Source organism: Anabas testudineus, chromosome 21 (assembly GCF_900324465.2).
Source record: "Anabas testudineus chromosome 21, fAnaTes1.2, whole genome shotgun sequence".
In the NCBI taxonomy this organism is placed as follows: Eukaryota; Metazoa; Chordata; class Actinopteri; order Anabantiformes; family Anabantidae; genus Anabas; species Anabas testudineus.
The window spans coordinates 9,783,463-9,805,408 of NC_046629.1; the positions used below are offsets into that span (position 1 = coordinate 9,783,463).

Sequence of the window (21,946 nt, forward strand, 5' to 3'; positions counted from 1 at the left end):
TGTGATACTATAATTAGTGAAAATAAACAACAATCGCATTGTTTAACCTTGTGTTTGTTTAATCAAATGGTTTAAGGGAAACACATTTTACTTCACTATATTTTATCTGGTTTAACAGGTATTTTTACTGATAGCTTTACAAGTTAGGAGTGTTATATATTACTGTGAAGTTTTAGCAGCTCAACTGCAGGTTTTGCCTTCTCACCCTGAACAATGACACATGTTTAGTTGTACTTTTCTGCAAACTGACTCTTTTGGTTTTAAACTTATTTGATTGATATTTCAGTAATAAGTCGATTACAGGTGTTTGGTTGTTGTATCTGCTCTCCTGGCTATGTAGTGCTCATACTGCAGAGATTGTCATGCCTTGAGTTTGACTCATTTGTGTGCTTCTACGATGTCTGTGCCAGGCACTGATAGCTGAAGGCTAATTGCTTCTGCATAAAGGCTGAAGGATGTGTGCGACTCAGGTGGTAGCTCTGTAAATGCTACTACATGACCACAGTGTGACGGTGAACAACACTGAACCCCAAACACACGGTGCTGTAAGGGGACTAAGAATTAAAGTACCTGTTAATATTATTAAGGGCTGTTCTCTGTGTAATATCTGATCATCTAAGCCTGTTTTTAATTGTTTTCCATCTCTCATGAACTATTTTTGTAACATTCCTGTCTGCATGTTGCCTTTTGTCTTTTGGTTCTGAGCCAATAAAAACAAATCTGCAAGTCCTGATGGTGAAACTATTTGGCACAAGGTGCTATATCTGTAATGTTGCATTTTCTGTTTTATGCTGGTACTTTTGACGTATCTTCTACAATTAAAAAGGACAACCCAACATGAGTTGTAAAGAATTCCTTCTGATGGAGAATTTATCAGGAAACAGGTGTGTGACTGGAACAGGAGGAAACATCTGAGGGCATCTGGTGCAGGTCAGAGGAATTACAGTGAGATGACATGAATTAAGAGGCATGAATAAGGGGGAAAGACGCCATGGCTGACAGGGACAGAGTGGAGCAGCAATCATATTTTATAACACCAAAACATCAGTAAGAGGTTCAGCTTTACCTTGTGCCTTTAAACCGACTGTAACAGCCCTGAGTGAGAGACCACAGCACGTCATAACCACTGGATCAAAGAACATATTTATAATCTTTTTATCATGGTTGTGTTATAACAGGCTCACAGACTGGTGATATTTTTCCACTAAAAAGATGCAGCGTCAACGTCAGTGCAATACTGCAACCTGCAGGTCATGTTGAGCACCAACCAGCTTCTGATAAATGGCAAACCTCCTGGGAAGATGAACATTCACAGAATAAGACACAGACTGTGGCTGGTTAAAAGATTTATATTTAATTGTCTTTATTGTTTTTATATACAGCATTGTCGGGGTAATTGTTTGCTCTGCTGACATTGTTTATTATAAACCTCTGGAGTCCAACTATTGCTGCATATACTTTATTTCTATTTCATATATTTTTTATTGAACAGAATTTAATTAACTAAATTCTTACTATTTGTCATTTACTATGACACTAGTTAAAAGAGCACATTACATGTACGTTACACGTATTCTCTAGAATAATATTTTGAGATATTATGACTGAATATTTGTAGATATTTCTTGGTGCCTGTGTGTAAGACTGAACAATGACAAGAATAAATGCATTTGAAATTTTTCTAAAATATTTAACAATAATTACAACATCTGCCATGAAGAATAATTTGTTTTATTATTGTGTCATCATTATCTTTTTATATAGCAGCGTCCATTTACATGTGCAAACAGAATAAGCTATATTTGTATCATATTAAACTTACAGCAGTATTTTATGCTCAAAACTAACATATAATGTGTTACAAACCATTTATTAAAGGTTTATATATAATGCTTATGAATGTTATATAAATCAATCTCCTTCCTCACTAGTGGGCAGATTATATCAAGAAAATAACAGATCAATGATTGGCCCCCTGGTGACATGTGACCCATAGTTGTTGACTTATTACCTGGAAGAGCAAACTTCTCTGTACCTGGGAGTTCACCGTGAAGGTTAGGCGGGTTCCAGCTCTTGGACTTAGAGCATCAATTTCAGATTTTTTACTGGCTGATTGTTTTCATCGTCTTTTACCAATGACGTCTAAGAAGCAGCTTGAATGGAAACCTCTGTTTCTGATATTCACAGGTAGGCTTCATGCTTGTATTTTTCATTTTTCTGTGAACCACACCTTTGTGCAGTTAATCATTAATCCAACTTCTTGCTACTTAACCGGAAGCAGGATTGTGTTTTACACAAGAGGCCTTTGGGTAAAACCATTTAGTACATTTTCCTAAAAATACATTTTGGGAATTTGTCTTAATAACTTATTTATTTACATTAAATGAATTACTGTAACTGGGTAACCGACTGGTTATCTGTTATTATGTACTTTTGTTTCAGTGCTTTCCTGCTGCAGCAGCTTAGAGGTTTCTATTCCAGTTAGTGAATATGAGGTTGCAAGAGGAGGTGAGATTGCTTTGACATGCTCCTTCATCCCAGCCAGACCAAACTTCGATACAATGATCCTCACATGGGAAGCTTTTCCTGACAATACTGTTGATCCAATGGTGAGAAATTAGTCATGCACAAAACTATTATATACTGTTCTATATCATGAGCTGTGTTTTACACATCAGGGTGAGTTTATTGTCATTACTCAACCTGTGAAGACAGGTGTATAATGGCTCAGCTTTGAGCCGTAAAGTGCACATTTATTAAAAAACGTGGGCGTTTATCAGAAAGGCACGGTCAAACAAAAAAAAAAAAAAAAAACCAGCAGCTGGTGAGTAATGCAATTAAAACAAATTGATCATAACCACTATTTCAAATCAGAAAATAAGCTGAATAAGTGATTTAAAGGTGGAAAGAATGAAAACATGAGCAAGAGACAGACTTGACTACTTATTCATGCATTTTTATTTCATGCAGCTTGGCACATACCACAAACTAAAATTTAGGGTGTCTCGTGTGCTGCTGCTTAAATTTTAACCATTTTGTGTCTCTCACATGCAATTGATTGCGAATATGCCATCAGTGACATGTGCATTTCATTTTCATCATATTGTGTAATTTCTAATCTTTAACTTTCCTCCTAAAATTACAGTCCAACAACATTAAACATGAAGATAATAGATAATACCGCCAAATTATGTTCATACTGACCTTTGTCCAGTAGATAATATGGCAAGTCATAAACTGCTGCACATATCAGAACAGTTACGTCAGTAACAAACGATATAGGTTTCACACCAGGTTTATATTATTTTCTAATTTCATAAATAGAATAGAATAAAATATATATAAATATTTCATTCAAGGAAATGTATTGTGGCCACCAGAGGCACATCTACGTGGGGTTAAGGGGGGCAGCTGCCCCTCCTATTGCAGGATGTGCACCCCAATCGCTGAAACATACTGAGAAAGATTGTATGTGTGATGTATTTGATTGTGTGTGTCATGTTGCATTGGACAGGGCTCTCTTAAAAAACAGGTCATGTATAAGCTTAAAGGGAAGTAGTTAAATAGCTTGTTTTATTATAGTAACAGTCAACAGAGAAAAACAACAAATATCCACAAACACAACTTGTTTTCTGTGCTCTATTGTGAATAAAATATGGGTTTATGAGACTCCAAAATCAGTGCATTCTGTTTTCATGAAGATGTTACACAGTGTGCCAACTTTTTCCGGTGTATTATTATAGTATTTGGATACTGTAATAATACACATACATAATGTGTAAAAGCATTTCTATGATACTTTACTATTATAGTAATTTCATACAATTATGTTATAGTTTGTGTTCATTTCTCTAGATTGTTGTGGCTTCTTACTTTCTAAACAAGCCGGTTGACATTGCACCTGCTTATGAAGGGAGAGCCTCTCTAAAGAATGACATGACCAAACATGTGAGCACACTCCACCTAACAAAGGTGACCATGGAGGACAATCGACGATACCAATGCAGCGTCGCAATTCCCAATGATAAACAGGGAACACAAGCAGCCACCACTTCCCTTTTGGTCCTAGGTGAGTATTAAATACTGGTATCTATGTATTTATATATCAATACAATTTTCTTGTAATTAAGTGACTGTAACTTTAGTTAAATTATTTGTTTACTTACAGTGGCTCCCTCTGCACCGATCTGCAAGCTGCAAGGAACAGCAGAGTATTGGCACAACATCACCCTCACCTGTGTGTCTCAGGAGGGATCTCCTCAACCTGTCTACGAATGGAAAAGCTACAGTGTGGAAAACTCTCCCAGACAATTTCCACCTAAAACTACTGAAAGTATGTTTCACTTGTGTGACTCTGACACATATATCTTGGCATGCTGTAGAACAACTGGCTCTCTCTCTGTTAATCTAAAGCATTAGCACAGCACAGTTTTGTCTAATTTTTGTCATTATGTTGCAGAGGATGGCTCGCTGTCTCTCTTCAACATTTCAGTAGAGACTTCTGGATACTTCATTTGCACATCAACAAACCGAGTCGGTTCTGCCAGCTGCAACTTTACCTTAGCTGTGATGCCCAGTGAGTGTGTGCAGATGAGATAACCACCACCATGTCTCTCACAAATTCAGCTTTCAACTTGTTTAGAGGTTCAGAGGATCAGACAGTTGTTTTTAGTGTACAAAATAACATAAACTCTTATTCTCAGCACAAATCTGAAGACAAGTCATCAATTGGCTGGTTTATTCACTATTATGCCAGATATTTCTCCAGGAGTTGTTGGTGACCTTGTCATTGAGGGACAGTCAGACCATTTGCTTTTCATTCATGTCTCATTCACTTCCAGTGGCAAACTGAAGTTCCTCCTTCACTTTGCTGTTGGCCTTTCATTCAGAAAATAATGTCATAGTGTTTCATTTCAGTATAACAAAATAATACAACCACCAAAAAAAGGAAAGATGTTACTTGTCTGTAGTGACAGACATTTTTTAATTTACAATTAAAACTACTTTTGTTGTCATCACACAATCCTTACTAGCACCTGCAGGTTGGCAACATCAGTATGGAGTTTACTCAACAGGTGACCAGAAACACAAAGATAAAATGAATGCTAATGTTTCTGCGTCTCTGTTGGTTGTCTTAATACCGTAGTTAAAAGGCAGCTAACCATTTTCTAAACCATTCCTTCAACAGCGGGTCTGCAGTATTTTCTTTTATTGGGTTGTTTTTTTATTAACTACAAACTGAAAGAGAGGTGTGGCAACAGGTTCTGTGTAAGGAAAGTGCATGCTGATGTTCTGCAAACAATGGGAAGAGCTATTGTAGTTTGGATTGTAAAGTCATAACTCGTACATTTGTAAGTAGGGCAAAAACGTACAAGATATTTTTGATGTTTTATAAATCCTCACCATACAAGTGTGGATTTTGCTGTCACATGTCAGTGCTGACATTTCCATTATTTTACCACCACCAAGATCTCCAAGCTATTCAGTCTTACAACATAAAACCCATTATGCTCATTAAGGTACCTCCATATAAAAGTAGTTTGTAGCACAAAGTTAAAGTTTAAAATGACTAATGAAACTGCAAACACCGTGTAAATGGTGATTTTAGCCTTGGAACAAGTGTAGTGTGCAAACACCTTTTCTTTTCTTCCTTTTCCCCAGACAGTATGAATATTGCATCCACTGGAATTATAATTGGAGCTGTCGTCGCAGGTGTCTTGGTTATTGGGATTATCATCTTTTGTTGCTGCCGGAAAAGTAGCAAAAAAAACAAGTTTGCTGAGGGGTACGTGCAGCATGTCCTGCTTTTGCTACTGTAAACCACCACACAAATTCACATTTATCTAACCAGCTATCCTCAATATGTATTTTGTCGCTGCTTGTCCATTAGGTCCCCAGGAGACGTGGAGTTTTATGACAAAGATGCTCCTGAAACTGGAGAGCAGTACTGGGATGACAAGTCAAACAGCGAGACAAAGCCGCACAATCAGGATGAAGACAAAGACGTTGTTCCTCAAAGCAATTACGCTGTAACATCAGCAGGACACACGTTTGATGATGATCAGCACAGTTCTATTAGTGGCAAAGAAAAATATAATGGCAAGGGCAGTGATATTGACTCCCAGCGTTACCAAGACGACCAATATCGTGGAAGTCGCGACCGACTCGACGATCAACTCGACCGTAACGAGCAACGCGAGCGCTACGGTGGAAGTCGCGATCGACTCGATGATCAACGCCAGAGATATGGTGGAAGTCGAGATCGACTCGATGAACAACGCAACCGTTACGGTGGAAGTCGCGATCGACTCGATGATCAACGCGAGAGATATGGTGGAAGTCGCGATCGACTCGATGATCAACGCGAGAGATATGGTGGAAGTCGCGATCGACTCGATGATCAACGCGAGAGATATGGTGGAAGTCGCGATCGACTCGATGATCAACGCGAGAGATATGGTGGAAGTCGCGATCGACTCGATGATCAACGCGAGAGATATGGTGGAAGTCGCGATCGACTCGATGATCAACGCGAGAGATATGGTGGAAGTCGCGATCGACTCGACGACCAACGCGATCGTTACGGTGGAAGTCGCGATCGACTCGACGATCAATATAGAAAATGATGTGAATGTACTTTGTGTTACTGAATGGCCCTTTAATGCCCTAAAATGTCTTATATGTCTTTTTTATTTAGCGCCTGATATAAAGAAACAACAAAATGTATAAACAAATACCATAAAAGGCAGGTTGATAGTAGATAGTACTCCCTAGATATTAGCCTATATTATATATATATATATATATATACATATAGCCTAACCGGTTTGCATTAACCATATCTTAGCAATTTGTCAACTTGGGACCACACCAGCAACAGTGTGGTAATAATTAACAGTTTAGCATGAATCTAATTAAAATAAAAATATACTGTAATATTTTGATAACCTGATATGAAAGGACCCAATGGGTATTTCCTCTGAGTTCATTAATAATTGTATTAGAACAGAACATTGTTTACTATTGTTTCTATAACGTGCAAAAGGAAACAGCAAGCTGGTATTTACCTTTGTTTGTAGTCAGTTAATTCAGTGAAGCTTTAAATGATCAATGACTAAATGAAGTTTAAGATGTCCTGAACATTAAATCAATTAAGCGTGATTATTTTTTATGGTTATAGTATAAAACAAATTAAAGTACTTACTTTTAGCGTTAACTGTAATGTAAAGTTGGGGTGCTGCCAAATATACTGGATAATATCTTTGATATAATTAAGGCTAAAATCTTTTGTTTTCTAATATTTTAAATCGTTTTTAGTGTTTATATAATGTAGCTTTTGTTTTTTATGATTAAAATTTGTATGTTGATCATGGAACACTAATATATTTACAATCTCTACATTTAGACCACTGCAGTGGTTAACCCTAACCCCTAATCATTGTTTCATTATTATCTTTCAGACTATTATGAATTGTCTTGCCACTCCAACATGTAAAACTTGTGCATTATGTTTGATTTAAAGTGTCTTCTGTCTTTAAATGTTTTTTTGTTTGTTTGTTTGTTTTTTTTACTGTAAAATAACAGTTTATTGAGTTTTACTTAATCCTACTTAATTATTTGTAACATTTTACAACTTTTCAGTTTGAACTTTAAATGTAAAGTTGTGTTTTTATACATGCATATGTAACCTAAAGCCAAATCAGATTGAGTTAAATAAAGAAAATGAGCCTCAAAACTCAAACAGCCGAGTTTGACCTGATTTTATCGCCAAGGTGCCCCCTCCCTCCTCCACCTTCACACCGACTACACCTCTCTACTCCGCCCAGCAGCCAAGAACAACAACAACATCTGCAGAACATTATTATTATATTATTATATATATATTATTATTTCCATTTCAGATGATGAACTAAACAAAGTGCTCCTCTAACCTCGCCCCTGTGTTTACTGCAGCAGCAGCAGCAGGTTCAGGGTGGTGTCGCTGCTGGGACTTCACCTCTGGGTGAAGTGGTACAGTCCCGTTAGACGCAGTCGGAGTCCCGTTCGTGCGCGGAGCAGTAATCGGACAACGAGATGAGCAACATGCGGATAAACTGCACTTTACTATAAAACGGAAAATATAATGAACTTTTACCTGTGGGCTGTTTTACTGGGAGCATCGGGTGAGTCTCAGTCCTTTCACATTTCTTAAAATGGGCTCAACAGGTTGTTCTTATGTAAACTTGTTGCTTATCGCAGGCGAGTTGCACAACGTACATACGAGCTTATAAAATCCTGCTTCACATATTATATATTCATCCAGGCGAATTGGACGAGATAGATTGTGTTAATTATATTATTTATTCCCAGTTTTACCAAATTGATTACACCTCAGAGGCTGTATAAGACAACACAATAATCCTTCTGGGATTTTGAGTCATCAGCGTCGACTATACTTTATTTAGTCTATATCTATCTATCTATCTATATATCTATCTATTTTACTTTATCTACTCAGATATAACAGTAATATTTCCAACATAAAATAGTAAATAAAGGCAGAAGTATATGTATTAATGATCAAATCTAGAACATAAACCTTGACTTGTAATGAATAAGTCGTCATTTGTCAACTATGTAAACCTTCCCCAGCTACTTAACCAAATGATTTGGTGTCATGTTTAATAAAAAACTCAGTATTGTTACAGTTTTATACAGTAGGTGAAATAAATTAGGCTATTTTAATACATCAGCTTAAATATGTGTCACAATTTTAACTGTATTTACACAAAACAAGCAAATATTGCCATAATTTTCAGGTTATTCAGTAATAACGGTAATGTTATGTGAAGCCTTAGCTGCAAGTACAGTATAGTAGGACTAGAAACAAAGAAAAACTAGTGCACAGTAGGTGTCAAAAATAAATAAATAAACTTGTTGTATGTGAGTAAAAAGTATTCCTGATCAGTAACTTATGAATAACTTTGATTTTACTGTCATATTGCAGTGAAATCCTTCATCAAACATGGAGACTTTATTTGCTTTTATCTGTAGTTTTTGTTGGGCAACTGACTCCTTGTGAAGGAATGCACAACGCAGTAAAGTCAGGAAATGTGACAGCTTTGGAGAGGAAAAGTCTGATCGTGTTCAGGAAGCATGCAGCGTCCGGCATCAGGGCTGTGACCTGGAATACATTTGCGACCACACATAGCTTTAAAAGCGTAATCTAATCTTGAAATGAGGTGTTTAGTCTGTAGGCGGGTGGAGGAAGTGACTGTCTGCTGACTCTGTCACCTGTTCATTAACCTACAGTGAGTCACGCCTGATGCATACTTCATGCAAACAGCAGTTACCAGGCGTGAAGATGATGCACCCAGCAGTTTCTGTTTTTGTCTGTCTCGCCTCACACAGCATTCATGAAGTAACGGTTTGGTTTAAATCTCAGGCTGTTAATTGGCCTGTTTACACCCAGCTGGATGAAGCCAGATGCTCTCATTGGTTGGGAGTTTATGACCTCCTTCCCCCCCTCTCAGCCCCTCTAGTTGGGCAGGAGAGGGGAGGCTCAAACAATGGACTGGTCCATGAGAAGAGAAACAAAGGGAAGACCAGAGCTCCCGTGGGAAGAATTTAGGAGCTTGATCACCTCTACTCTACTCTGAAAAAACATTAATGTGGGCATGACTTGTGTGTCGACTTGTGTAGTTAAAGTGTATCAGAGAATACAGAAACTGAATGATGCTCATCTGACTGGGCTGAGCGAGGACAAAGTTCATGAATGATTAACATACTCACTTTAATAAACCACCATGCCGTTTCAGATGTACTCCTGCCATCATGTGCAGTGGTTTTGAGGTTAAACAATCAGTCAAACAATCAAAAATGCCAGAAATTCTCTGGTTTCAGCTTTTTAAATGTAAAGAAAAGCTGTTTACGGTGTATTTGATATTAATATTTTTAACTGAATAGTTACTGTTTTTAGTCAGGTCAAGCACAGTATAACAGTATAAAACCCAAAGATCCTAACATGTGATAAACTGGGACTAAGCAATGCTTGATTTCCTAATACTTGCTAACAATATGCAGACTTGCTCTCATATTTGACCTAAACGAGGAAACACATCCATTTTAGACAAATCAAATAAACGCAGCACTCGAGCTTCTCTGCTGGTCCTAAGGAGAAGCAGGGTGCAGGACTTGCTTTTGTTTTGATTTCCTGTCTTCTGAGAATTGTTTAATGTCAGTTCCTGCCCCACCTAGACTGAGTATGATTAGCAGAAAGCACCCACGAGTGTCTGACCGCTCCATCCTCTCCCTCTGTGATGACAGCCCCCTGCCTCTTCACAGGCCTCCCCAGCCCCCCACGCACACTGGAATTTGACCTTCCTGACCTTAGCACAGAGCAACGGCGCAGCCCCCACTCACCTAATCTCTGTTCCAGTCTGTGCTCCCATTTTTAATATGACACAAATTGCAGAAGTGTAGAAAATCATCATGAATCATCTGCACGGACAAACTAGAGACACAGATGTTTCTGCAGTTATCAAGATGTCATCACACGCATCCTTTTCCTGTCTTTCAACTCAGTTGCCAGTTTCAGCTAAAATTAGTGCAACTTACATTATAGTCCTAGGATTTGTCCACTCCTTTCTTCCCTATGAAGACTGAAAATATATACAAACATGTTGCAGAAAGACAATACAGTTTAACAACAGCATAAACTGCTCCTTCCAAAATAACCACAGAGTTGAACCAACACTTTTCTAAAACTTTTAAACGAACAAGTTTAATTTTCCCATTATCACCTTCAAGTATATTTAGCTGCTGCAATTGTCCCTCTTGTAATTGCTGGCTCTGAAGAGATGGTCTACTAAAGCAAATTCAAATGTAAAAGATGCAGGACCAAATCCACAGTCCTTATTCTATTCAAAAATACTTCAGCGGTTTATGTTATGAGGCTGTAGCAGTCTGAGTTGCACAAAGTGAGTGGGTAAACAATGTAAATTGATCATTGTCAAATTAAAATTGCAGTTTAATGAAAACACAATTCTCAGAAGAAAATTGCAAAGCTGTAATTTCCTTATTTTAAAACACTCGAACAGCAGAGAACGTAGTGAATAATACAAACAAATAGAAACTATTCTTCAGAAGCATCAGTGGAGACCCAATTGAACACACTTCAACTGAACTTTAGTCATTTTTGCATAGAGTGAGGACTCCCACCACAGAAAGGGAGGATTTCATTGCCCGTATTGATAAAGGGAACAAATACAGAGACCAACAGCTGTTGGCAGGTGAGCACTGTGTTAATCTAGGCTTTGAAACATGAACCAACATTATGTTACGCAGCTTTACCTTTACCTTCACCTACAGTACATGAAGTTGTGACTGTCAATAACATTATAGCTGTTTAATCGATTAATTCAAAAAACACTTGCTGTAATAATCAGTGAAAATAACTAATGCTGCCCTGATCACAGCTCCCATCTGATCTCTCTCTGGAGGAGCCTGGTTTTCGTTACTGCAGGTTAAGTAGGTGATTGTGGGATCTGTCAAAGTTGACAGTACGCTGGGTTTGTAGTTAGTGACACACATTTTTATCTCCTAAAGAAACATTTGTATGACCAGGAGTCAAATCACGTGCCTAGGAGTCGGACTAAAGCATTATATTTGTGTTTCTTTTTAACTACTCTACATAATTACCATGTTCTCTGCCTGTTTGTGTTGACTGTGCCAGTGTGTGTGAGTGATGGTGTGAATGTCATAGTGCGGGAGAAGCACCGGTTTGCGATGCTCTTCCAGTCTGTGGTCCTGCCATGTCAATACCAAACGTCCTCCACCCAGACCCCGGTGGTGCAGTGGTATTACAGGTCCTACTGTCGGGACCGCACACGAGAGTCCTTCACACCACTGGAGCGTCTTGGCATGCAGACGTCCGAGCTGGGATCCAAGTCCCACCTAGAGTGCGCCGACAGCAGCCGCACAGTTCGAATTGTGGCCTCAGCGCAGGGAGCCTCCATGACGCTGGCCGAGCACTACAAAGGCAGAGACATCTCCATCATAAACAGTAATGAGATCATTCTTAAGCTCTTAGAAAGGAATTCATTTAGAAGAAAAAGTTGGTGCAGCTGTTTGACCAGTGCAGGATGGCAGGAGTCGGAGCTGACTGTGCTTTGTGTTTCCTGTTTTTTAAATAGCCACCTTTTGTCTTTGTCTTACAATGAAGCAGAAACACACAACTCACAAACACACACAGACCTGCAACCTTATCAAGACTAAACACGCATCGTCTTTTTAAATGTCAGTGGAACAGACCACATTCAACAATGTCCTGTTGTCACTAAATACAGTAAAGACAGATTCACTGATACACTAGGTTGATCTACATGTTAAACATTTAGTTTTATTATGTTTAATTTTATATGTGGGATGTGCTGCTTTTATTTCTTTTGTCAAAATAGTGTTCAGGGTGGAACAACAATTTTAAGATGTTGTTTTGACGCTGCAGAACAAATAATAAAGCCGTCAACAAACTAATAAGTAATTGTAATGCTGACAGTATTCACTAAATATGTGTTACCGTGTCAAATTACAGGTGTTGTGCATGTTCATTAAGAAGGTTTTCATTCTAAGTTTACCTTTCTCTCACACACAGTACATGTAACCTTGTTTCTTGTCTTTGTGCAGAAGCAGACCTGAGGATCGGGACGCTGCAGTGGGGCGACAGCGGCGTGTACTTCTGTAAAGTCATTATTGCCAACGACGTGGAGGGGGTGGATGAGGGCCAGCTGGAGTTACTGGTGCTCGGTATGCCTACACGTAGTTTTTACTAAAATAATAACATTATAGCCAGTGGTTGTCTTTGTTGGTGTTTGTTTGCGTTTTGAAATCAGTGAAGTGTCTTGATGCATTAGTGGAAAATTAAGAAATGGCTTTTTTGTTGCCCACATTCCACTGCGTCCATACAAGAGCCTCCATGGAGACAGCAAATAGTGTTTGCCCCTTTACATGGTCCTGCTCATCCACAACAGACCCTGTTGTTTTGCCAACACTAAGCTTTAGATGCCTAATGTGGCCTCTTTCATATCTGATGTCTGGCGTAGCGACCAAACCACATTACTACTGTACAACTTTGCGTTCATCGCGCACTTACACAAAAAGCGATTTTCCCATAGAGAATCATTAATAAAGGGGACACAGTTACATGATGAATTAAGTTTGTGTTCCATTTGTTTACTGTAGTGTGTTTGTTGTTGATTATTATTATTATAAGGTTCATTAAACCTTCATTAAATATGCACTATTTCAGTGAAAAAGGTCAGAATTCACCATCTACCGTTGAATGTAAAGTACAATGTCCTCAGGTGAGGGACACTGAGACCATTGTTGCCAAAGCCAGTCCTTAAGCTGTTACCGTGGCAACATGCTCTTTTGTAAGAAACCGCGTTGCTGCTGGTTTAGACGTGAAGAGAGCGAGGGGGACGGAGAGAGGGCAGAAGAAGGGTAAACCATCATAACAGCGTCATCTCAGAGTTAACTACAATGTTTCGCAGAGCGGAGCTCCGTGTTGTATTCAAGTCTACAGCTGTCCTCCACTGAGCACTAATCTGATTATTATTAGCTCACAAGCTTGTGGGAATAACTACACTGGATTTGTGGTGCTAGATTTTTAGTTTCGCCACATTGCAGTTGAAATAGAACCCCTGGAAGTTGTCTCATGCCAACACTTTTTATTACTAAAACGGAAAGTTTTAGTGGTACAAGCAAGAACAAGTAGTGCTGTGCTTCTCTCCCCATCTTGTCTAATTTCTTTCAACATTCATTTTCTTCTCCCTCTTGTCTTGCAAAATCCTCTCCTGCACCCCTCCCTTTCTCATTCCTCGACCTCCCTGCTCCCCCTGCGTCTCCTCAGAGCTGCATAGTTCCTCGGCTCCTTCACGTTACTTGTGTTACTGAGCTTCATGGTATGCAGATGAGTGTGCCAAGCCAGGGGAGCAAAATGAACTTATTTTATCAGGTGGAAAGGGTGCACTGACTTTTTCCCCCCTCTGTAGTAAGTAGCATACTCAGCAAATGCTGGAGCCTGATGCCTACCCTGTATTCAGACAGGGTATTTATGTAATTATAGTCTCTTACTACCTTATGATAAACACAAATGAAAAACACCTGCAGTCCTGTCTCAGCACCTGTTGAAGGCCCCTTTTCATTATTTCTCTTTCTGGTTTCTGGTTTTCTCTAATTTGGCCTGTTTATCTTGCACATGAAGAACAGAAGAGACATTGTTTCACAGCTTTACAACTTGTGTGAGAAGTTGTCCTAGAATTGTTGTGTGCCCCAGTTTCCTGAATCCACTCTGCTCTCATACGCTGCCTCTGTTTGCACAGTTTGACATATCTATGTCAAATTACCGTATATTAGCGTGTGCAAAGTTAGATTTAATGTGAAATAAGTTTGATCTTTGAACTCACATGAGTTATGTTAACGCTCATGTGTTACTATTTCTAGAAACTTAATGTCATATTTTATTGCCATGAATCATTTACACTAAAACACATCAGTGTGATTCATGGCATTTATATCATATGAAGCCAGCAGGCTGGCTGCTCTGTGGGACTTTACCACAAAGAAATCCTAATGTTAGCATGCTTACGTGCTCACAGTCTACTTTATAGCAGGTAAAACATAAACAGCATATAGATCATATATTGGACGATCTGAAATCTGTATAAACTTATATGGCAGTAGTTGTCTAAATTAAAGAAGTGGACCAGCCTCCATGCTTGACTGTGGTATCCATAGAGTATACCTGGAATTATTTTTAATGGATAATTCACAAAGTCAGATTTATGTGGGTAAGGACATTTAACACACATTCATTTAACATCAGTGCTTTGTTACTGTGTGTTTGCTGATTGTGTAAAAAGTTTGTCCTCTCGGTTTCTCCGTTAGTGCATGACCATTAATCATCCACTCTGCTAGCAGATTTTCTAATTTTCTTGACCTCTTGCTTCCTGCTTCCTCTGCTGGCCTTCACCTGTGCTCTCCCTCTCTCTGCAGGCAGGACAGGTGAGAAGGACGATCTCCTACCTGAATTTGATGTGGAGATTATGCCAGGTACGGCCCCTCACCTGCACTTTTGTCTCACTGCCTGGCATCTTCTAGCTTCCCTAATTCCTCCTAATGTTTAATCCTCACTGACCAAACAAAGACTCTGTTTGACTAACAAATGTATATTAATGAGTCAGAATGAGGATGTACATAAAGCAGCTCGTAACTCTCTTGCAACAATGTCTACCCCACAATAAATATGCACAGTCAGTAGGTTAGTGGTTCTACATTATCAGTTCTTATCACTTACTCCAAGTCGTGATTTAAATAACACTTAATGAGGTTAATGTTGGTTTTGAGTGGATTTGGATTTTTGCCACACCCTGAGGAAGTGTGTTGTTTGAGTCTGGATAATGATGGATAATAATCACTTAGGGCGCTCCAGAGATCGCCTGAAGTTTCCTGTGTTAGTGCTCTGTAGTCTCTGGACACATGGATTTGGATTTCTATCAGTTATAAAACCACTGTCGTCTCTAAAGTAACGGCTGAGCTCAAACACAGAAGTTACAACAAAGACATTAAACAACTGGAGAAATCAACATTTTCAGATGTTGCTAAGAAGATAAGCCGGCAGTTTTTCCCAGTAACGTAACAAGCCTGTAAACTTTGATGTTTTATACATATACTAATTTAATTGTGCTACGTAATTCTAAGTAGGTTTAACTAGACATTTGTTAAATCCTCATCTTTTTTTGCCCCATCTGACATTTTTTTTATTAACAGTAGGAATAATAACAATAACCATGAAAATAAAAGAGAAGTTACACATTTTGAGGTTGTAACTTCCAGTTCATTATTGGATGATATGATCTGAGATGATTCTCCAGAACAGATCTGTCTATTTATTATTGTCTGACTTGGTCTTAATTAACCTGTTTAAGTCTCTTTAATGTTGATCCATTTATAGAAAACTCAGGTCTTGATTTAGCTTTTCCAGTGCAGAGGATTTTGCAACCATTTCTTATTCTTTACATGTAATTAAAAAGTTTTTCGATGGAAGATAACTGAGAATAAGGTGCAGTAGTTTAACACCTTGCTGCAGTAATGTGGATTCCAGGATGAAACACATTGTAAAGGTTCTGTTTGATTTTTAGGATACAGACGATGTGCTGATATTATGTACCACTCCAGGTAGCAGAAACTTTATTTATTGGCTTTATCTATTTGTGTGTTTGTTTGTATTGCAGAGTGGGCATTTGTGGGATCTGTAGTTCTTGGCAGTATCTTGTTCCTGGTGTTGTTGGGGATCTGTTGGTGCCAGTGTTGTCCTCACTCCTGCTGCTGCTATGTCAGCTGCTGCTGCTGCCCAGACACCTGCTGCTGCCCGAGACACTGTGAGTAGAAAAACAAAAACAAGGCAATACTTGGTGTAGCGTAGCTCATCAGCTCAACAGCATGGATGTTTCACTGTGTGGTTGTTCTGGTGTACAGTATACGAGGCAGGGAAGATGGCAAAGAGTGGACAGGCTGCTCAGGTTCCTATGTACCCCTACTACATCCCTGCTGTGCCTACTGTTTCGACTGTGGTCCCTCTTCCCCCGTCTTCTCATACGGACCCAAAGATCGTCTCTGTCCCATCAGTGGAGAACAACTTAGCTGGAGGTGAGTGTGATCAGCGTAGTATGGCCTTTTGGAAACACTGACTTGATTAACCCTCATTTCATCCGTCGCCCCGTCTGTCTCTAAAATAAAACTCTTAGAAACCACAGAACTGTGTGTCTTGTTTTAACATGTTTGAATTTCGTCGTTTTTCCTTTTTCGTTAATGTGAATGCTGCATGTGTACGTATGTATGGGTGTGTGTGTCCACATCCACAGTGCGCAGTGGGTATCGACTGAAATCCAGTCCAGACCAGGACTCAATGAAAGTTTTGTACTACATAGAGAGGGAGCTGGCTCAGTTTCCCAATGCCAAGATGGCTGCACTCAAACGTAAGATTGCACAGATTAGGTCAGTTTCTGTAGTCTGTGTGGGTGTGTGTGTGTGTGTGTGTGTGTGTGTTTCCCTTTTATTTCTAATGCGTATGGTTTGTGTCAATTAGTGCTGGTTTTCTTCTAATACTTTCATTCATTTCATAACATCTAACCCTCCTTACTGAGTTATTGTAGTGGGCAGTATAGAGAAAAACCGGTGTCGTGTTATGTGCCAGTGGTGGATTCATTTATGATGAAGAGTAAACTAGATTTTTTATTTTAGTTTCTCTGCCAACAGCCAGTAGCCTATCAGAGCTGAGCTCTCTTCATGAGGGACCGAATACAGATTTCAGACACACCTATCAGAAGGTCCAGATGAAGGCGCTCCCGCCCATCCCAGATCGCAATGACCGGTCAGGGGTGAGAACAGCTTTACCTACACAGAGCCGACGGCCCAGACGGGACAGAGAAAACCTCTCAGACGATGAGCTGGACAGAAGGTAATATTGCAATACATGTGGCGAGTGTTATGTGATACAGCAAATCAAAAATAAATAAAAGTTATTATTAGTTCTTTAATGTAATTACAAACACAATGCACTGTTTTCTTTATTTTTGTGTTAATTTTCCAGGACGTTGAGATAGACTATGATACCTGGAGATCTTTCTCATTTCTTGCTATCCTGATGTTTTTCAACTGTTCACTTTCAAGTCTCACTCCATCCTGACCAAATGACTCACTGAAACACAATCACAGAAGGAAGCCAACATTTCTAGTGATAAATCTGAACGTTGAATATAAATCCTTCACCTCATAAATTCTGCCTGATCCATGAGTCACTCTTTTATCTCTGAGTAACCTTCAACAGACTTTGCATTCAAAACAACTCAATCCACTTGAATAACACGACTCCACTAACTGCTAACCTTCTCCTCTGGTTAACTTTAGTGACTTTATGTTTTTTATTAGTACAGAAAATTCATGTTAGTGTTGCTGAGTTGACTGATCTCTCCCTCTTTAGGTGGAACCCCCCCTCAGAGCACCTGCAGAGAAGGACGCTGAGCAGGAGAGGACGCACTGGCTCACTGGATGAGCTGGAGGAGTTTGCTCGGTCTTATGGATCCCGCAGCCGGCGGGGTGAGCCTCCGGAGCGGATGTATGAGCGGGATTACAGCCCCCCAAGGCGTTTCCGCAGAGATGAAGATGACGGCTGGGGTCGTCGCAGCCCCTCACCTTTAACACAAAAGAGAAGGGACACGTGGGACAGTGACCGCCCCTCTCGGCGGACCCACAGTAGAGAATACGACGACACCTTCCTCAACAGCGTGCTGGAGAGCAAGGTGAGGGGTCGGGGAGGAGACAGAGGTGCTGGGAGGATGGATGAGGACAGTGACACTCCCTCCAAAGGCAGCTCCAGAGGACAGGCTAGTGATAGTTACTACAGCCGGTCGCCCAGCAACCGTCCAGAGGAGGACGACCCTTTGCCTCCGTACTCTGAGCGGGAGGCAGAGATGTACCGCAGGCTTGACCCGTCCACAGACCGGTACCGCACTGCAGAACCTCCCAGGTCAGAGAGATACAGGACCACTGAACTAGCCATGAGGCCTTTCTCGTACACCCGCCCCCATCCTGGAAAGTCCCAAACACAACAGGGGGTTAGGGAGGACGCAGACAGGAGCCGAAACCTGGTGAGTTACTTGTAGCAGGAACAAAGACTTCCTTCCTCTGTAGTGCTTCAGGAAACCAACTTCTAAATCCTGTAAATAGTTAAAGGACAAGTCTGGCAGTCGACAAATTCCATGAAAAGTCCAAAACCAAATGAATCCAGTACGTAGCCTGTTCCTGCTTATTATTGCTCTTAAAGATAGATATCAGCAAGTGTAACTGTTCTCCACACCCCATCAGTGCAGGAAGATGTTTGGTTGTGGGTTCACATACCTGCAGAGATCATGTACATTTTTGTTCAGGCATGTTGTTCTTGATTTATCTTCCCGAAATACAAATACACGTCAATACCAAGTCTGAGAAAGATAGACAGACAGTAGAAAACACTAGAAAATGAAACAGAGCATGTGGACGAGCATAGAAACATTAAAATCCAAACTTAACCTTATTTGCATTTCATAGTGGTTACTTAAATAAATATTAAAAATGCAAATACTACACTCAGTATTAAACACACAGTGTGTGCAGCTGCATGCCAAGAGGTTGTCACAGTTCATATGAGGCAGACACAAAGACAGGCAGGCAGATGTAGTAAAATGAAAATGAATAGAGAAAACTGATTTACAGTCAGTGCAGGAATTCCAAGGCTTCAGTCATCAAGGGATAAACAGAACCTGGAGTGAGCAGACGGTCCAAGAAAATCCAGACATACAGGCAAAAAGAACAGAGAAGCAGGCAAACCAAAAACAGAGAAGACCTAGTAAGGTGCGTCTGGGAATGAGCTGGTATGTGTGTTATACTGAAGGTTAAACAGGGAACCAACTGGGTGGGGTGAAGTCAGGTGGCTGTAAATGGAGGGAAAGTTTGGGGACATCTGGTGGCTGAATGGGAAGTGACAGCTCAGAAAAATTACTGGAGAACATGGTCCTGAGTGAAGATAAAGGTGGAGACAGAGGTGGAATAAGCAAAACCAACCGAACCGTGCAAAAGATGTGATGACAGACTGGTTTTGTACTGCTTCACGCAAAAATCACTATATTATGTGTTTTTTTTGGAGCATGATACACAGCTCCTTCAATATTATTATCACAAAATAAACCCACACTGTAATATATATTTTTGTTACAATTAATATCCAGCATGTTTTGCTGAAGCATATGGTTTCATTGGTCACATACATACACACACACATAGTCAGATCTGGGGCCAGTCCACAGTCCAGGTTGCAGAGGAACGTGTTGCATGTTTTCTTTATCACTCCCCCCTCATATTTTTAGCATTTCAATTCTCTAACTGCTGCATCTATCAAATTGAAGTAAACACTCCAAACGCACAAACTAAACATCTGTGACGCATTTTTATTAGTTTATTATTTTGTTTAAGCAGGAACAAACATGGTTGTGCCTTAGAGAGAGGTTAGGAACGTCAAAAATAAACTGAGAACCATTACTGACTTTGGTCTTTTCAATGGATTTGTTAACATCAGAAATAAACCTGAATAGTGCTACACTTGTACTTAAACAGTTAAAAGACGTTTAGCAGTATTATGTACAGTACATAATGTGATTGTCTCGTGCAAGAGATTTAGGGTCTTAACACTGAATCCTTCTAAGTTAGTTTTTAACGTCTGTTGTATAAATCTAAGCTGAATGAGAGAAATTGAAATGATCACGTTAACATTTTAACTCTGATATGTTTCATCTGTTCATGCTTATTCTCTGACCTGCTAAACATCCAAAAATTTAATTTCCTCCGTGGATCAGTATCACATATCACTCATTACTAACACACAGCCTCAGCTGCATGATTTCTGTTCACACGTCTCAGGCACTAGGCTCCACTAATTTAGCATGAGCATGAATGCAAAAGTTTCTAACGTGTGGCTCTTGGTGTATTTCCTTAACAGAGCACTGCACTGAGCAGGGACTCTCTCATAGTGTGACAAGGTTTCCCAGCCTCGACCTGCACAGAACTGCCAGGCCACACGTATAAACCGGGGAAAACTGTTCTGCCACGAAGTCTGACTCATCTCAGTGAAATAAGTGCCCTGAAAAACACTGTTAGTGGAGAAATTAACATGCATGCGCAGGCGTTTCTGGTGTTTTACTCATGTGCATTCATTTTACCTTTATGTGTGTGTGTGTTGTCGACCGATGGTGTGTACTGTATGTTGTGTGTGAATCAGTTGAGTGTCTGGATTTACAAATATCAGTGCCAACATGTGTTTTTTTAATTATTATTATTATTATCTGCCAATTTCATTTATTATTTTCCTGCAGCCTTCATACTCACAGCAGAACTCAGGTTCACTTTGTATTTGTGTGTTTGTCTGTTGTTGATATTTTGCTGTTTGCAAGTACTGTACTTTGGATCTGTTCTGTAGATTTTTATTGCACTGCTTAATTACTTTTGAATAAAAAAACTATAAGTGCTTCGCTGTCTTACATTTATTATTTTAACTATCTTGTCTGAGACGGAATATGCACAGAACAGAAAAAAGCAGAAATAATAATCCAATGATTACACATTAAACTCGTCATGAACCAGATGTTTGTTTTGGTTCTGGTTTTCCTTCTCTGAGAAAGCTGACTGCCAAAAAGGGGACAAATTATGACCTCTTTATGACCCCCTGCTGGCCTGCTCTGTCTTAGCCATAGCCTTGCCCCAGCTGCAGCTACTCGTCCAGCCACCGCTGATACACCCCTCGATGCCGGGCCTTTGTTAGAATTGCTGACGTCACCATGCTCCCGGCTCAATTACCTGCTCTCGTTTTCCTTGGACTTTGTTTATGTCTTGTTTTCCTGCCACTTGGTTTCCAGACTGAGTTTAGTGTTTCATGGTTTTACTCAGTGTTATATTCCTATAAGGATCATGTTTTCATCCAGATCTTGTTTCCATGTTCTTGTTATGTGCTTATGTCTCGTCTCTCATCTCGTTCTGTTCACTCCCTGTCTTATTTTAGTTGTGTTAGTTCATGTTCTAGTATAATTTTGTCTCTTCATGCCCCGTCCTGTTATTTCTGGGACAGTTTTAAACTCAGCTTGTAGTGATTTCCTTTGGTGTTTTAGTTTCACGCCACATTTTCAATCCATCTCACACTTTCCTTTGTCCTGTTCTGCACTTGTATCCGCCATTTTGTACTGCAAAAACAAAAACAACATATGTCTATGCATATACTGTATCTCATCCAAAATCGTCACAGGTGAAATAATAATTTTGCATGTAGAGAATAACAGCAGGCTTTTTAACAATTATTTGGACACTGAAATATGTAAATAAAACC

The 21,946-nt window shown here is 39.7% G+C and overlaps 2 protein-coding genes across 6 annotated transcripts in view; both read left to right on the top strand.

Moving 5' to 3' along the window:
- Window positions 1-7,721, top strand: part of gpa33b (glycoprotein A33 (transmembrane), paralog b) — a 10,455-nt gene extending 2,734 nt beyond the window's left edge. Inside the window, exons 2-7 of the mRNA XM_026376127.1 lie at window positions 2,443-2,609; window positions 3,856-4,069; window positions 4,169-4,333; window positions 4,460-4,576; window positions 5,662-5,785; window positions 5,891-7,721. Coding sequence (XP_026231912.1) covers window positions 2,443-2,609; window positions 3,856-4,069; window positions 4,169-4,333; window positions 4,460-4,576; window positions 5,662-5,785; window positions 5,891-6,626 — 1,523 coding nt within the window. The 3' untranslated portion in view covers window positions 6,627-7,721. The remainder of the gene's footprint in view (window positions 1-2,442; window positions 2,610-3,855; window positions 4,070-4,168; window positions 4,334-4,459; window positions 4,577-5,661; window positions 5,786-5,890) is intronic.
- Window positions 7,722-7,972: 251 nt separating this feature from the next.
- Window positions 7,973-21,078, top strand: ildr2 (immunoglobulin-like domain containing receptor 2). 5 transcript variants are annotated; one of them, XM_026377060.1, is made up of 10 exons: window positions 7,973-8,162; window positions 11,714-12,043; window positions 12,664-12,783; window positions 15,034-15,090; window positions 16,272-16,418; window positions 16,516-16,686; window positions 16,902-17,015; window positions 17,281-17,497; window positions 18,020-18,686; window positions 20,570-21,078. In XM_026377060.1, exons 1-10 carry the CDS (start codon window positions 8,123-8,125, stop codon window positions 20,603-20,605), a joined length of 1,899 nt encoding a protein of 632 aa, XP_026232845.1. In that variant the 5' UTR covers window positions 7,973-8,122; the 3' UTR covers window positions 20,606-21,078. The 5 variants fall into 5 exon arrangements, with proteins under 5 accessions (XP_026232845.1, XP_026232847.1, XP_026232846.1 ...); XM_026377061.1 differs by having other exon boundaries at window positions 7,974-8,162; window positions 17,296-17,497; XM_026377062.1 differs by lacking the exon at window positions 15,034-15,090.
- Window positions 21,079-21,946: the final 868 nt, after the last annotated feature.